General features: G+C 36.0%; 4 protein-coding genes and 1 pseudogene across 5 annotated transcripts; 1 reads left to right on the top strand and 4 right to left on the bottom strand.

Moving 5' to 3' along the window:
- Window positions 1–856: 856 nt before the first annotated feature.
- On the bottom strand, window positions 857–2,385 carry LOC104756094 (NDR1/HIN1-like protein 13). Its single transcript, XM_010478617.3, has one exon. It carries the CDS (start codon window positions 1,896–1,898, stop codon window positions 1,092–1,094), a length of 807 nt encoding a protein of 268 aa, XP_010476919.1. The 5' UTR covers window positions 1,899–2,385; the 3' UTR covers window positions 857–1,091.
- A 3,920-nt stretch (window positions 2,386–6,305) lies between these two features.
- On the bottom strand, window positions 6,306–7,816 carry LOC104756091 (disease resistance protein CHS1 pseudogene; annotated as a pseudogene). The gene has a single exon (XR_015585847.1). The product of XR_015585847.1 is annotated as a disease resistance protein CHS1 pseudogene (transcript).
- Window positions 7,817–7,894: 78 nt separating this feature from the next.
- Window positions 7,895–14,479, top strand: LOC104756092 (TMV resistance protein N-like). Its single transcript, XM_010478616.3, has 7 exons — window positions 7,895–8,463; window positions 8,528–9,446; window positions 12,142–12,312; window positions 12,430–12,732; window positions 12,866–13,946; window positions 14,017–14,153; window positions 14,237–14,479. Exons 1-7 carry the CDS (start codon window positions 7,940–7,942, stop codon window positions 14,477–14,479), a joined length of 3,378 nt encoding a protein of 1,125 aa, XP_010476918.2. The 5' UTR covers window positions 7,895–7,939.
- On the bottom strand, window positions 9,584–12,007 carry LOC147923398 (uncharacterized). The gene has a single exon (XM_087493981.1). The coding sequence runs from the start codon at window positions 11,864–11,866 to the stop codon at window positions 9,857–9,859; it is 2,010 nt and encodes a 669-aa protein (XP_087350107.1). The 5' UTR covers window positions 11,867–12,007; the 3' UTR covers window positions 9,584–9,856.
- A 325-nt stretch (window positions 14,480–14,804) lies between the features above and the next one.
- Window positions 14,805–16,298, bottom strand: LOC104756090 (disease resistance protein Roq1-like). The gene is made up of 2 exons (XM_010478614.2): window positions 15,782–16,298; window positions 14,805–15,696 (listed from the first exon to the last, which is right to left on the bottom strand). Exons 1-2 carry the CDS (start codon window positions 16,255–16,257, stop codon window positions 15,054–15,056), a joined length of 1,119 nt encoding a protein of 372 aa, XP_010476916.2. The 5' UTR covers window positions 16,258–16,298; the 3' UTR covers window positions 14,805–15,053.
- Between the last annotated feature and the right edge of the window lie 784 nt (window positions 16,299–17,082).

Raw genomic sequence — 17,082 nt, 5'->3', positions numbered from 1 at the left:
TAATTACGCTTTTCAGAGTAATGTTACCATCTAACAATTTGTTTTTAATTCAAAATATACACATTGCATAAAACAAATAAGGATAACATATATCTTTTGTTTCTCCTCGAAAAAAACTCGATAACAACCAACTTGGAAAAGTAGAATAAAAAAAAAAAACTAAAATATGCCTTTTTGTGAAGGAAAGGTTTTATCAATCTACGATTTGAAGAAAAGAAAAAATGTAGTTGGTTGATTCATAAACGTAATCAGAATAGTACTATTATTATTAACCATAACACCTAATCTATTCTTCTTTATTTAAACTTGTTGTTGATAATTACATAACACCTGATTCTGAAATCATTGTATAGCTTTTGCTTTTTCTTGTTAAAATTGAATTCATTTCACCGACACCTTCTTACACGTTAAGGGGACGTAACTTCCCACCCACACTTGTAATTAAATTATTCAGAAAGACCCCCGAAGATTTTTTCTTGTCATTTGCCAACAGACGGAAGACTTAATAATAATACACATTAATAATTATATGTAATTAAATTCATGGTTCTGCAAATAATAATACACAGGCTCTTTTCTGCAAATAATAAGGGTATATTCTTCTTATACACACATGGATGGACCACATGGTAGCTTAATTATTTGATACTACAACAAAAAAACAAATACTACTAAAAATGTAGCCAGCTTAATTGACCAAAGCACTTGTTGTCCTAATAGTGATGGTCAGTTGGTCACACCTCACTTGCATTATTACCTTATTAATTAACTACCACTAATAGTTGCGTTTTATTCTCACTTATCTTTTTCGCGCCACTGTTAAATAAACTCGAAAACTAATAAATATATTAACAAATGATTAAATTTTTAAATTCTCATACCCAACACAAATATATATATATATCTTCATTTACATAACCCCAAAAAAAAAAAAAAAAAAAAGTCTTACAGGAATCGAAGAACTGTATATGAAATCAAATTTTTAAAAAGAACACGAAAATTGAAACAATGGTTTTAATAAAGAAAAAAATAATGGAAAATGAAGAAAACTAAGAATGTGATTCCATTTTTGTTTTTTTTTTTCTATATTTTTAGAAAGTAATTTTCCAGATCTTGAATCTGGGATCAACCTTACACTTAGCGGCGGAGGTAACAGCCGTAGTCGGCTTCTTCCCGGTCGGAGCAACCAATTTGATCCCTTCACAAGTAACTCTAATCCCTGATTTAGGAGTCTTCAGAGATCCCATCTTCACTTTCACTTTCGTGTTCAACACAATCTTAATCGCTACTCCTTTCTTCGCCTTGAGATCTCCTTTAAGCTTACCCGCCGATATCTCATCTAGATCTCCGGGAGGACTTCCGATCGTAGATCTAAGCATCGTCGTGTTCTTCTTCCCGTGAACAAACGAAGGGATCGATCCTTTACCGATGACCACATCATCATCATCACCTCCGGTTGATGATTTGTAGAGTGTGATGTCCGTCACGTCGTAGAGGAACCCGACGTTTTTGTTAGGGTTTCTAGCGATGACGGAGAGGGAAATGGCGGTGGTGAGGTGAGTTGCGGAGGTGAAATTGAGAGACGAGATTTTGAGTGAAGAGACGCTGAAGTTAGGACGTTGAGGTCGGTAGATTAGGTATACGACGGCTGATGCGGCGGCGACGAGGAGGACTAAGAGGATGATTACGAAAATCGTCCAGCAGCAGCAACGGCAGCAACATCCTCGGCTGTGGCTACTACTACGGCGACGACCAGCTGGTGGACGGTAAGCGGGACGGTTTGCGCTGTAGAGCTGAGCTTTGTTCGCCGGAAAAGTTGGATTCGTTGTTGCGCCGCCGCCGCCACTGCCGACGATGCCGGGAGGTTTTGATGCGGGGTAAACCCTGTCGTCTGTCATAATCGGAGATTGAGATTGAGATTGAGAGAGAGATTTGATTTAGAGGGGAACAAAATAAGGGGGTAAGATTTAGGACATGTTGTGTGTTCTTTATAAGGGGAGATTTATTATTATTACAGTGTGATTAGTTTAATACTAATTAAACGAAGATTAGTAGTGGGAGAAGGAGAGGGGAAGCGAAGTAAAAGAAAGAGATGAGAGGACCGACAAAGAGAGTGACAGCTCAACGCGGAACTAGAGCGAGCTTTACATGCGTCACATTAGCGCGTGGTTGTCAAGCGTTCGAGAGTGAACCGGTGTGCCAAAAAAGTCACGAGGGAGTCCAGTTGTTTATTTGCTAAGCAATGGGAGCAGACACAAAATAAGACTATTATTAGTTGTATTAAAAATTGGTAGTAATATATAAATGTAACTAATTGCCGAAACACACAAATTTGTGACTAGTTATCATCCTTCTTAGTATTGGTCGTATATATACGAATTTGTTCGTAAATATATAGTCCTACATTCACATACAGTATTTCAGTTGGCGAAAAGATGAAACTTTGTTTTGAAACGATAGAAGAAACATGATTGATGCTGATATTCTGATATATTGTGAGATGAAACGTGCTATCGTACACCAAACATAATTTTCCTTTGTATTGAAGCAATGATCATATATATATATATATATATATATATATATATATATATATATATATATATATATATACTAAGTTAGACCGGCGTATTAACGCGGATAGGAAAAAAATGCAAAATTTTAAGTCGTATTCAAAATATTAATTTTATTTCATTTTATTTTTCTTTTTAACCCATATTTAGAGTTCACACACTCCATCTTGTATGCACTCAATACCAATGAGTAATATTTATAATTTTCATATAAAAAAATGTGTATTGTATCAAATTTATACTTTACTATATATTTAAAAAACTAAAAATTAATAAAACATAATTCTAAAAAAAAAACTGAAAATAATTTTATCTCATATTTGAAAAAGTAACAATATCTTAAATATATTTGTTTCATATTTTGTAATCTGATACATAATAGTTTTACTACTTGTCCAATTAATTTTAAATAAAAATATACTAATATTATCATAAATTAATCAAAAAATCAAAGATGTTATTTTGAGAAAATTATTTGTTTATGTAAAGGTAAGTATCTACAATCCTTTTTCTTTTTAGATTAATAATTGACAGTATAATTTATTTAATTATGGTATTATAATAGTAATTAATTGTATAATTTTCTTAATTCTTTTTCTTATAGAACTAGTAATTTAAAATTAGAATTAGTATATTTTTATATACATATATGAAATATCTTTTTATATTTATTAAATTATTAAATTTTTAATTTCTTATAATTTACAAATATGTTAACAAAGTTTTGTATCACACATGACAAAATCTTGAATTGTTAAAATTGATACATGTCGCGGTCACATGAATTACTAACTTTGAAAACCAAGGTTTATATAATAACATAATATTGAATACGCTATCAAATCATTCACTGGTTGAAAAACTTAAGAAAATTATTGATTATCTTATTTTTTATTATGTTAATCACTAATTTTAACACATTAAACCTTTTTATACTTTAACCACTTTTCTGTTTAATTTTTTTTACTATATGATTACAATAAATAATAATTGCAATTAAATTGCATATATTTTCCTTATAATTTGCACATATTTTCTTATTGAAATTAATAATTTAATAGATAACTTTCCTATTAGAATTAATGATATAATATATTGTTTTGGTTTTATATACTTTTCTAAAATATTAATTGAAATCCTTTTATATTTAAAATTTTTAAAATTTTCTATAATTGTTAAATTACACATGTTAAAATATTATTGATATACTTGACACATGTTACAATTATGTGAATTACTAATTTTAAAAACTAAGTTTTATATAATAAAATATGTGATATAATCTCTTTTCACGTAAAAAAAAAAAGCTGATGCTTAGTCCTCATAAATTTGATCTAAAATAGCAAATATATATATGATCAAGCAATGCTAATAAGAGCAATATAAGTTGAGTGAATATACATAACTTGTTTAGGATTTATTTAGATTTCATTGGAATCATCCGCACTAGATCAAAAGTATTTCACACATACGTTTTAGAAAGGAGGAATTGGAATAAACATTGCATATGGATGTGATTTTTTTTTTCTCTTCCTTTTAATATCACGATTACGTATAACTAAAGGAATAGAATAATGTTGGCAATGCAACGATCGGTGGGTTCTTCAATATACATTTTACTTTTGCACAACAACGAGAGAACAACACGTGGGAAGGAATGATATTAATGTACGTTGGCCTCAGTATCACTTTTATACTTCAGGCACAGGCCATCTTTTCCTTTGATGAAGACCTTCTTCATGTTCCATGATGATCTCTTTCTGAGATCAAACCTTTCACGGGAAAGAGCTTTGACCACCCTGCAGTTGAAGAGGCACTCCTCTACCCAGCTGTGGTATGTGGTCATGTGGAACCAGGCAGCAATAGTAGCCATGATCGCTGACCGGATGACAGAGATGGCGGAGAGGACCAGGAAGGAAGAGACTGCAAGTGACACGAGACCCACTACTACCGCATAGGATTCAGAGTGAGTTCGCTGGACGAATCTAAGCTGAGAGTGAAGAAAAAATTATTTAATAATTATGGGAAAATTAAAAAAAATTAAAATAAAAGTATATAGAACCAAAAGTAATCTATTATATCACTAATTATAATAGAAAAATTATCTATTAATACTACTTTTAATAGGAAAATATGTGCAATTAATAAGGAAAATATTTGCAATTTAATTGTAATTATTATTTATTATAATCATATAGTAAAAAAAAGTTTATACAGAAATGATAAAAGTATAAAAATATATGTTAAATTTATTATAATCATGTGTTAAAATTAGTGACTAACATAATATAAGAAAAATAAGATAATCAAAATAAAATATTAATATAATTCTCTTAAGTCTTTCAATCGGTTAATGATTTGATAGCGTATTCAATGTTATGTTATTATATAAACTTTGATTTTCGAAATTAGAAACTCATGTGATCGCGACACGTATCAATTTAACAATTAAAGATTTTGTTATATGTTATACAAAAACTTTGTTTTAACATATTTAGAAATTATAAGAAATAAAAAAATTAAACAATTTAATAAATATAAAAAGATAGTTCATATATGTATATAAAAATAATGCAAATTTTAATTTTAAATTATTAATTCTATAAGAAAAAAGAATTAAGAAAATTATACAATTAATTACTATAACATCATAATTAATTAAATTATACTGTCAATTAGTAATCCTAAAAGAAAAAGGACATAGATACTCACTTTTACATAAACAAATAATTTTCTTATAATAACCTCTTTTAAATTTTTGATTAATTTATGATAGTGTTAGTATGGTTTTATTTAAAATTAGTTGGACAAGTAGTAAAACAATTAAGTATGAAATTACAAAATATGAAACAAATATCTTTAAGATATTGTTACTTTTTCAAATATGAGAGAAAATTATTTTCAATTTTTTCTTTGGGAACTATTTTTTTAATTAATTTTTAGTTTTTATAAATATTAAGTAAGATATAAATTTGATATAACTTTTTTATATGAAAATTATAATGTTACGTATTGGGTTTGAATGCATAGAATTAAAATCTAATTTTATTATCATATAATATACAAAGAAATTGTATTGCAAGATGGAGTGTGTGAACTCTAAATATGGTTTTAAAAAAAATCGAATGAAATAAAATTAATATTTTGAATACAACTTAAAATTTCATATAGTTTTTTAATCCGCGTTAATACATAAAACTAATCTAATATAAGTATATTTTTTAAATTAAGGTTTGTTATGGACTATCAACTCAAAACCAACCTAACCCTTTATATATCATTTTGATAATTTCTCCAACTATACCTCCCCGCTCACGCTCAAGCATAATCATCTGGGCATATGTGGGAGCAATATTTACGGGTGGCCTAATAATCAGATGGCTTTAATACTATATTAAATTAGAGTTTGTCATGAGCTTCTAACTCAAAATCAATTAGCAATGAATAGAGAGAACATAACCATTTATATATCACTTGATAATTTTTTCCTAAGCCACATCTTCCTAAGTCTTAGGTATAATAAAACTTACCTATATAAAAGTGGTTCTAGGAATTATGCAGAGGAACCTAACCATTTCTCTAGGTTCGTTCGTTTATAACTTCTCCTGCAAGCAATCGGAGAGATAACCTAAAGACTAACACAATTCATATAGCAAATTTTGTTCATCGATTTGTTACTACTCTTTTTGTTCATTTTATAACAAACCTAATGAAAGAAGTGATTACCACATGCGGAGATTCTTATTCAAATTAAAAGGACATTAATCCACATGAATGAACATAAGAACGAAGAAGAATTGGATACTAACATTACAAACTTTCGCATGCATATAACTATATATCAAGAAACAGAGAAAGATGTAAGAGACTTGTACACACGTGACTCTTCATACTTCTATTCTGTTTTTGTTTTTGATGCATCCTCGATTTTATCCTCTGATGCTTCCATGATCTTCCAAACTTCCATTATGTCTTTACCATGTTTGGCATTAAGTTTAAGCAATACAGCTTCCCACTCATGTTGACCTTTACCATTTAAAAACAAGCCAAACAATTTAAGGGCGAAAGGAAGAAACCCTGCAAGGTGGACAGCACGAACTGCAAGCTGTTCGAAATCAGGAGGATGATAAGGCTGCTTGAAGGCAAACTGAGAGAAGAGTTCAAGAGCTTCATCATATCTTAAAGACTCAACTTCATACACATGGTTCACGCCAGACTCAACTAATAAATTCTTTTTAAGACAGACAATAACGACTCTGCTTCCTGGACCAAACCAGTTAGCGTTCTCGGCTATCCACTTCCCTTGTTCAATGTTATCCACACCGTCTACGATAAGCAGAATTCTTTGGTGTCTACGCATTGCTTCTGTAATTTCATGCCTCTCATGATCTAAACTTGTAAGATCATCCGCTACAAACTTTCCAGATAGAAACTTCTCTTTAATATTTTCGACATTTTCTAGGAAAACATGTGTCTGGAAACTCACAGATATCTTATCATACGTGTACCTAGCAAGGGTTGTCTTCCCCACACCTGCCTTACCCCATATTCCTACGATACGGACATCTTTGATAGATTCTAAAGCCAACAACTCATGAAACTCTTTCATTTGGCGATCTATCCCTACAAGTCCTTTGAAATTGCTTAATGATGAAGAGAGAAACATAAGCCAGATGTCATCAGCAATGTTCTTGATCCGATTTAATCCGCCTACCCCTGAATGGTCCGTAGATAAAGAGCACTGAGCGGCTATGTTCTTCAGTTTTGTAAGTGCTTTCCTCCATAATGGGGCTTTCCACGGATACATTTCCTCATGAGGCCCAAGATAGTGTTGGGAGATCTCTTCCACATCCAAATGGTTGTTTGTGATGAAGATGGGTATGACAATGAGTGAGCTTTCCTCCTGAACCTGGAGTATTGCCACGAGCTCTTCCAGGAACCCAACAGAAGAAGCTTGCTTCTCGGACATCATGACAACGGCAACTTTAGACTCTGCCAAAGCCTCGAGAATCCGTTGATCAAGCACCCTGCAACGCTTCTCCTTCCAGCTGTCGGAGATGAAAGTTTTGATTCCATGTTGGGACAAATGATAATTAAAATCAATGGCAAGAGATATCTCGCCACTAAAACTCAGGTAGACATCCACCTTCCTTTCAACCAACAAAGATGTAGAAGAAGAAGACATTGGTTTGGTTCTAAGTTCTAACAATGAAAATTATGTCTTGTTATGAATTTTGGATGCGGTCGTTGGGGAAAAAGATGAGAGATCCCACAGAATGAGGCAACAAGAGAGTGGGAGGCGAGTGGCATGCTACTTGGCGTTGACTTTCCAACAATAGAGGGGAGGGCGAGCACGTCTTTTCATAATGCAGAGTTGCAGACAGAGAGTAGTAAATTCTTCGACGAGTTTGTTTTGTTTGTCAACAATGGCTTTCTCCTCTGCACCTCGTGTATTGAAGTATGACGTATTTCTCGGCTTCAGAGGGGAAGACACAAGAAAAACCTTTGTTAGCCATTTATACGCAGCCCTTGATCGCAAACGAATCGTTACCTTCAAAGATGACCAAAGGCTTGAGATAGGCGATCATATTTCCGACAAACTCCGCAGAGCCATAGAAGTTTCGAGGTTTGCTGTGGTAGTTCTCTCAGAGAACTACGCTACTTCAAGGTGGTGCTTGATGGAACTCCAACTGATAATGGAGCGTATGAGTCATGGGAAAATTGATGTCTTCCCGGTCTTCTACAGAGTAGATCCCTCTGCCGTGAGACACCAGCGAGGAAACTTCGCTTTAGATAGCCACCGAAGTCGAGAAACGGCAGATACCATTCTTCGATGGGGAGAAGCTCTTAACCTAATCGCCAGTCTTACCGGCGTTGATTCCGAAACCTGGTAAGCTCTTCCTCTTTCTCAGCAAAAATATTTCCTCGTTAACTGACATTCTATTTCAATGTAGCATTGATGAGGCTATAATGGTTGAAGGGATCGCCAGAAATATTGCAAGACGTGTGACATCGATGCATAAAATAGATTCCAAGAATATTTTTGGGATGAAAGCTCAACTGGAAGGTCTGAGTCCTCTCTTGGATCTGGAATCCGATGAGGTTCGTGTGATAGGAATCTGGGGGATGGGAGGCATTGGGAAAACTTCCATTGCCAAGTGTCTCTATGACCAGCTCTCACCTAAATTTACAGCTCGCTGTTTCATAGAGAACATTAAGAGTATTCGTCAAGACCATGACCAAGATCTAATGCATTTACAAAAACTAGTGCTCTGCAGTATTCTTCAGGATGATATTGGCGTGAGGAGTGTGGAAGCTGGATACCGTCAGATAAAAGCCACACTTGGGCACCGAACGGTGTTGCTTGTACTTGATGGTGTTGATAAAGTGGAGCAGGTGCATGCCCTAGCAAAAGACACAAAATGGTTTGGTCCTGGGAGCCGAATCATCATAACCACCCGAGACATGGGCTTGCTCAATACTTGTGAAGTGAAAACAGTTTACAAGGCCATGTGCTTGGATGCTAAGGATTCCCTCCAGATGTTTAACCATATTGCTTTTGGAGAAGGACTTCCGCCTCCTGATGGTTTTGAACAACTTTCAGTCAGAGCTTCTCGGCTTGCACACGGGCTTCCTTCTGCACTTCAAACCTACGCTTTATTTCTCCGTGGAAGGAACGCAACTCCTGAGCAGTGGGAAAAAGCATTAAGTGAACTCGAAAGCAGCCTTAACGAGAACATAATGGAGATCTTGAAAATTAGCTACGAGGACTTACCAAAAGCACATCAGAATGTATTGCTTCATGTTGCATGTCTCTTCAATGGAGACACTATCCAGCGTATCACTTCTCTTCTTGATGGTTCCAGACCTGAGAGAAGCTGATAAGAATGAAGAACACAATCTCTACTTCTTATCTGATACACTGTTTATACAAGACTAGAGTCACCGGCACATCACCGGTTCATCAACTCTATCTCCCAAGCAACAATATGTCACTTTTAATACTCACAAACAATGCATAAAAGAACTACAATGACTGTTCTCAGTTTATATACAAATGTCTTCAGTCCCTTGCATATGCTTCTCATGTGCTTATCAATACTCCCCCCTTCGAAAACAGCTTGTCCTCAAGCTGTGGAAAAAAAGAAACCTAATTAACTGTGTAGTATCATCATATCGCCCTTTCCTAGCTCGTTCTCCACAGCTTCTTGCTAAAAGATGTCACAATATGTTGTCGTGCAAGGTTGTTCTATAAGCAGATTTTCCCTGTTCCAAACGCTTCCCTAGTCTCTGTGTTGTATTTTGAACTTAAACCACCAGTTCTTGCAAAATTTTCTCTTCCATAAATCTGTAAAACAGAATTGAATGCCACCCAAGCAAGGCACACAAACAACCTTGATCCTCATACTCTTATTCTCTCCAAACTTGTAACCTGTTTTGGTCGTGTGGTGTACAACCTGAACGGTCGTTTGAAACTGCTCCAATTCCCTTTGAATGATAGAATCGTGCTTGACCATCGAGTAGACTGGCTTCTGCGGAGTTGTTGGGGTGATTAACAGAGTCATCAACATGGATGCAAAACTTGCAGGTTGAATTACTTTCCCAATCTGAGACCACCACACATCATCATATCGTTTGATTTGGAACTTGTGTACAATCACATATCCATGCTCTTTGTTCTGTCTCCTGCCATAGTAGAGCTGCTGCTGCACACACATTGATCTTCCGCACCGTAGCGTCACCGTGAAGTTGCAGGTAACCCATAGTTGCAAGCTAAACTTCTGCAGTTTTTTCTTTCTCCAGCAATGCCACACTGAATGATAAAAATTCCAATCATTCACTAAAAACACTCTGTCTTCGTCTGCTTTATCTTCATCATGTTGTGTGTATTGTTTAGCTAGAAGCAATTGTTGATGAGCTTGTAATCGCAGCAAGTCTCGTTCTTTACGCATCGGTGCCCGCTCTACTACCATACGTGACTCTTCTTCAAGCTCAAGAAGCACACTTTGAACCATAGACACTTGCAGACCCTCTCCTGGTTTCCCAGCAACTTTAGTGTTCTGAATTACAACCTTGTAAACAACATGATGTTGCTGTATTGATGTGACCCTCTGCTTTGGTCTGTTCCCATTTGGGCTAAGGCAATCCACCAATAGAGACACAAATTTATACTTAAACTGCAGAGATTTCAAAGACCTTTGCTTCTTCCTTTTTTGTGGCCTACCAACACGAAATTCACACAAAGTTTCACCCACTGGAACATGAAAGTGCAGTCTTTTTAATCTCTCTTTTACATGCTTGGATTTCCTCCAACTTGTATTGAACCAGTCATGATTCTTATGTGTCTTTAGTCTTTCTGCCTCAGGTTTGTATTTAAACTTCCAGGACTTAGAACAATTACTCTGCTGTTGCATTTGCAGCTCATTACTATCACACAAAGTACACTGCTTATGCAATCCTTCTCTTGTCCCATTCGCATCTGCAACTGCATTCATCTTCTTATGTTGCAGTAAGTTGTACCCTCTAAGAAATATTGGATCGAACACTTGGCAGCCATATATTTCTGTCTCACTACCATACATAATCTGAAACTGAGCTGCAACATTTCCATCAAGGAACAAGCTCAAATCCGTCTTTTTTAACATCACAACAACTTTTTGACTCTTTGGCAATTCTTCAGTAAAGATCCATGCTACTTCACTAAGAGCTTCAAAGATTGGATTCTCAATGTGCTTTTCCCCAAGTTTTCTATTAGCCAAAACTGAATCCATTCCAGAACATCCTAACTTATGAACACTACAGCTAGGTTCCAAGTCAGAGATCAATACCTGATCTTGCTTGTTGAAGTGATTTTGGACCAACGATTCTTTGAGTAGACTCGCTTCTTCACTGTGAATCGTAACTTTTTCTACAGCAGAAGTTTCTATTGATACACACTCATTGGAAAAAGATGAAACAAATGTTTCTTGAATCTCTTTCTTCTCTTCTTTCTGCTCCAAGATTTCAATATGTTTCTCTTCTCTAAGCTCCTGAAAGAGTCTGATTCTTTCATCTCTGTCACCAAACCGCAACACCAAGGCTAACTCCATCATTCCCCAACGGTCAAAATATCCCCATACTCGTGTTCGCCGTTGAAACCACAAGAGAGCTTCACCTTCGAGAAGACTTTGCGCAAGATTCAGCTTCTCATCTGCCGTGAAATCCTCCTGAACAAAGAAATCCTCTAGCCATGAAATCCATGGTCGCAATTCACCAGCAACACCATCGAAGATGGGAAATCCCTCAAGACACATTGCAAACAAAACCTAATCTTCTGCGATGACTTCGATCTCGATCACGAACGCACCAATTGATAAGAATGAAGAACACAATCTCTACTTCTTATCTGATACACTGTTTATACAAGACTAGAGTCACCGGCACATCACCGGTTCATCAACTCTATCTCCCAAGCAACAATATGTCACTTTTAATACTCACAAACAATGCATAAAAGAACTACAATGACTGTTCTCAGTTTATATACAAATGTCTTCAGTCCCTTGCATATGCTTCTCATGTGCTTATCAGAAGCTTGGGGATAAGAGTTCTAGCGGAGAAGTCTCTCATCGATATATCAACTACTTGGTATGTAACCATGCCTAAGTTGGTAGAACAAATGGGAAGAAAAATTATGCGTGACTTTCAAAAATACCTTGGGGATCCTGAGGAAATTTGTTATGCACTGGCTCTAGGAAATGTACGCATATGCATAATTTTGTTGTCTTGTCATATACTCATATAATACCTCAAGTTTTCCTGGTAATGTGTTAAGGTTTATGTTTACGCCAAGTTGCTTATTTGTTTCTATCAACAGGGAACAGAACAAACTGAATGCATGTCACTACACACGTGTGAAATGACATGTGCGTTGTCTATGAAGACCACTGCTCTTGACCGTATGCGTAATCTTAAATTCCTCAAGGTCTACAAGCATGTAGATTGCAGAGAATCGGCGCTGCTGCTCATTCAAGACTCACATGACCTGCCTCGTACCCTAAGGTTATTCCACTGGGACTCATTTCCATTGAGAACCTTGCCTTTCAGACTGGATCCATATTTTCTTGTTGAACTCAACCTGCGTCACAGCAATCTAGAAACGCTCTCGAGTGGAACACTGGTAACTTTTCGTAGGAGCCTAATGCTTGTGTCTGCGATCTTGTTAGATCAACATATAATGCAATATAGAAGTCCTTGCAAAGAGAATATTTAATTTTCAAGTAATTCCTTTTATTATGGTATATTTTTGTTAGGTGTTCAGAAATTTGAAGAGACTAGATGTGACGGGATCTAAGAATCTCACACAACTTCCAGATCTTCCAAATATCGAGTATGTGATTTTGGAACGCTGCATGAGACTAAAAGGAATCCCTCATTCCATTGGCAAAAGTTCCACCCTTAAGAGGCTTAAGCTATCCTACTATCATGAGCGTAACAAGCCCCTGGAAATTTTTATATACACATGTGCCGGGAAGCAGCTTCTTGTATTGGAGTTCCCAAATGCAACAGTGATAATGGTTCAAGTGTTGAGTATTTCGGTCGATGGAAACATCAAGCTTTCTTCAGGTTTTCAGGGATATGTTGAATACTTCTCCTTTACTTCTGAGAAACAGATCCCGGTTACAACGACGATGTGTGTCCAGCAAGCTCCTCAGTCTGTCTCGGAGTTCAATAAATTTAGTTCGCTCAACATCATGAGGTTCAGCTACAAAGAGAATGGTCAACCTGTCACCCTTCATAGCTTTCCAGATATTCCTAGCCTGAAAGAGCTAATACTTGTCAACTTAAACATCCAAAAAATTTCAGATGGGATTGGTCAGTTAAAGTTCCTAGAGAAACTGGACTTCAGTGGAAATGATTTTGAGAACTTACCAGAAGCTATGAATAGTCTGTCCTGGTTGAAAACTCTCTGCCTTAGGAACTGCAGAAGACTCAAAAAATTGCCAGAGCTAACTCAGGTGCAGTCAGTCACACTTTCCAACTGTGGGAACCTCAGATCATTGGTGAAACTCTCTGACGCAAGTCAAGATCGGCGCATATACCGTTTGATTGAGCTCTGTCTTGACAACTGCAAGAATGTGAAGTTGTTGTCAGATCAGCTTGGCTATTTCACCAAGCTGACATATTTAGATCTTAGCGGCCATGATTTTGAGAGATTACCATCAAGCATCAGAGATCTTACCTCTTTGGTAACTCTCTGCCTAAATAACTGTAAGAAACTCAATTCAGTGGAAGAACTTCCTCCGAGCCTCAAGTTTTTGGATACAGACGGGTGTGATTTCCTTGTAGCTGATTCTGTACAACGTTTTAAAGACAGACAAAAGAAAGAGGTGAGTTTTCTTCTCTTGATCCATCTCTACTAAAGAATTTATATGTAGTCCCATTATTACCTCCTTCCTTTCATATGTACAGCCGCGAAATGACTGCTTCCAAGAAACCGATATACATAGTTTTGAATTAAAGCACCAAACTACGGTGAAAGGCTGTGATTTATATGAAGCTGGTGTTGTAGATTATTATAAAGACAGACAAAGCGAAGAGGTGTGTGTGTATGTTGTTATTATACTGCTTTCAAGTTGTCGTTATTATGAAGTAGTTCTTTGATCACCTCATTCCTTTTACAGGTACCACAGCGAAATGACCATTTCCAAGAGACTGATATGCTGAGTTGTGAAATGAATCACCAAATCACAGTACCAAATCATCAACCAATAGTGACAGGACGTGATTCCCTTGAAGTTGATTCACAAAACGAAGAGGTGAAATATTCTGCTTTTGATTTTGTCTACTATGATCAATGTAATCATTTTATTACTTCTCCTTCTTCCTTGTATAGTTACAGCCGCGAAATTACCACTCCCGAGTAGCCGAGATAGTGAGATATGTACGGAGTCGCCAAATTACTGGACAAAGCCACCAAACCACAGTGACATGCAATGATTTCTTTGAGGATGAGTCTCAAAACGAAGAGGTGAATATTCTGCTTTTGATTTGTTTCTACTATGTCACTACCTACCTTCTATAGGTACAGCTGTTAAGAAATGAGATAAACCCGTTATACTTTTATTCGTAAGATTTTTGACTGGCTTAGTATTGGTTATAAGGCATCTTTGATGGTCAATAGAAATCTTTAAATCACAGATACAAACATAGAGAAAATTAAACAGGGAGACAAAGAAAGAGAGAGAGAGAGAGAGAGAACCATATAATTCGTTATTTCAGAACAGAGAAGCTCAAAGACAAAACAGAGCTTTTCGTGGCTTTGTACATGCATTGACTTCTTTTGCACACCGGAAAATAGATAAACAATATTCCTAATCCTAAGCCAAATCTTCCTAAGTCTTAGGTATAATAAAACTTACCTATATAAAAGTGGTTCTTGTAATTATCCAGAGGAACCTAACCATTTCTCTAGGACCAGAAACAGAGTTACCTATCCATTCAAGAAGATTCAAAAAACTCGGAACCAGCATCATAAAGATCTCTCTCTCTAAAGCCGATTTGACGAAACAGTTGACGAACTTCAAAGCACCTCAAGCCCTCAACTTCATACACAACTTTTACACCAAACGCAACAAGAAGCTGTTTGTCTTGTGTAGTTATGATCACTAGGCTACCTGGACCAAAACAGTTAAAATCTTCCGCAAGAGCATCTAGCTGTTCGAGTTTATCGACGTTGTTAGCCACAAGTAGTACTTTCTGACTCATGAGCCTTGTTTTGATCAACCCTGAGGTCTTCATCTTCGAGTACCCTCCTTGAATCCTAATCAGAAACTCGTCTCTTAAATTCGACATTTGACAATCACGAGGAATCTCTTTGACGTTTTCAAGAAAACACTGGCTTTGGAATTGCTTAAAGATCTTCTGATAAACGTATCTAGCTAGAGCTGATCTTCCATTACCTCCTCTTGCCCAAATTCCAATCACTCTCACACCTTCATTAGCATCCAAATCCAACAATGGATACAACTCTTTCATGTGTGCACCAAATCCAAATTGGTTACTGATCCCATCACTTGTTGGTGATAACAACATGTCAGAGATTCTCTTGGTAATCTCGTCGAGTAGCTTCGAATCATCTTCCCTAAAACAGAGTTCGAAATGTTTTAACAAAATCTCTAGAGTTCGAGTTGTGATATAAATCAAATCAAGATAGGAATATAAGTTACCAATCACGAGAACAGTGACCGGAGATACTTGCCAAATTGGTCAATGCTTGTCTCCATGACACAACAGTCTCGTGATTTTCTCTATCTTCATGTTTCCTAAACTGAAGAGCTACTTTTTCGACTTGTCTCCTCACATGAGCAGGCACGACGTTATAAAAGATAGGCATAACGATGAGCGACCCCTTTTTCTCAACATCCATGATCATGGCTAGCTCTCGGAGACACCATGGAGACGCAGGGTAGTTCTTCGAGACAATCACGACGGCGATTTTGGAGTTTTCGATTGCGGTGAGGAGATCTGAAGAAATCCTACGGCCGCTCTTGAGTTCGACGTCGTCTTTGAAAGTTCGAATACTCATTCGGATGAGTTCTTTGTAAAGAAAGCTGATGAAGGTCCTGCGAGTGTCTTTGCCTCTGAAACTCAGAAAGACATCGAACTTTTGGGGAGGTGTTGAAGAAGAAGACGATGGATACATTTGATTCAAGCGGAAGCATCAGCTTTGTATGTTGTTGTTGTAAGACGATGAATAATAATAGCTTGAGGATCGCATTGTGTCAAGAAAATAAAAGAGTGTGAAATTTCCGAGAAAATTGTTGAGAATTTACTAAGAAATATGTTTTGGTTTGTGGAAAGTCATGAAACAGAACAGGTCCAAAGTAATAAAATCTACACATAGCTTATTCGATTTGGCGATCTACGTGGTTATGCTTTGATGAGATGATGATGATGTGTATAAAAATCTTAATATACGTATGTTTCACCATTGGCACTTTTTCTAATACTTTAAAAGATAATTAAACGTGCAATCCTAAGTGTACGTACGGCACGGAATGAATAATAAACGGTGGGTGTTGGTTGAATAGTTGATGCTGAGCAAACGGAAAAAACTGTGGTCATCAGTGTTGTTACATATTTAATATTTCATTCTTGATTACTATGATTTATGAGTTGACACGGTATAACGTAGACGACTTATAAAAAGAAAAAAAAGAAAAAAAATTCGAAGTGACTTTTACTTTTTTGAGGATTAAATATTTCATCACGAGATCAAAACGGATTTTAACTTCGACAATCCTCAATAAAGTCATATTTAAGTTGGACAAATTTTGTTTTAGTTGTCAACAACTTAAACTTTGCTGAGGCATGTGGATAACGAAGATAGATATATCTTCTCCTCTGTACTTCCATTTGCGGAATCAAAAGAGGTTAAAACTTTGTCTTTTGTGTATTTTATTTAGTAGAATATTGGTGTTAAGAAAACCATTGCACCTGCAAATTATGATAAAACTTGAATATATAA

The sequence above is a fragment of the Camelina sativa genome, chromosome 17, assembly GCF_030686135.1.
Source record: "Camelina sativa cultivar CO46 ecotype springtype chromosome 17, ASM3068613v1".
NCBI lineage: Eukaryota > Viridiplantae > Streptophyta > Magnoliopsida > Brassicales > Brassicaceae > Camelina > Camelina sativa.
Note: the sequence above shows the minus strand (reverse complement) of the source record. Positions and strands in the feature narration are given on the sequence as shown.

What these genes read in the sequence shown, in the direction of transcription:
- LOC104756094 (XM_010478617.3), bottom strand. Translation starts at nt 1,898, where the DNA reads ATGACAGACGACAGGGTTTACCCCGCATCAAAACCTCCCGGCATCGTC.
- LOC104756092 (XM_010478616.3), top strand. Translation starts at nt 7,940, where the DNA reads ATGCAGAGTTGCAGACAGAGAGTAGTAAATTCTTCGACGAGTTTGTTT. An exon ending in ATGCACTGGCTCTAGGAAAT is followed by an intron (nt 12,313 to 12,429) that starts GTACGCATATGC and finishes TTCTATCAACAG; the next exon opens with GGAACAGAACAAACTGAATG. An exon ending in CGCTCTCGAGTGGAACACTG is followed by an intron (nt 12,733 to 12,865) that starts GTAACTTTTCGT and finishes TATTTTTGTTAG; the next exon opens with GTGTTCAGAAATTTGAAGAG.
- LOC147923398 (XM_087493981.1), bottom strand. Translation starts at nt 11,866, where the DNA reads ATGTGTCTTGAGGGATTTCCCATCTTCGATGGTGTTGCTGGTGAATTG.
- LOC104756090 (XM_010478614.2), bottom strand. Translation starts at nt 16,257, where the DNA reads ATGTATCCATCGTCTTCTTCTTCAACACCTCCCCAAAAGTTCGATGTC. An exon ending in GGTCACTGTTCTCGTGATTG is followed by an intron (nt 15,697 to 15,781) that starts GTAACTTATATT and finishes ACTCTGTTTTAG; the next exon opens with GGAAGATGATTCGAAGCTAC.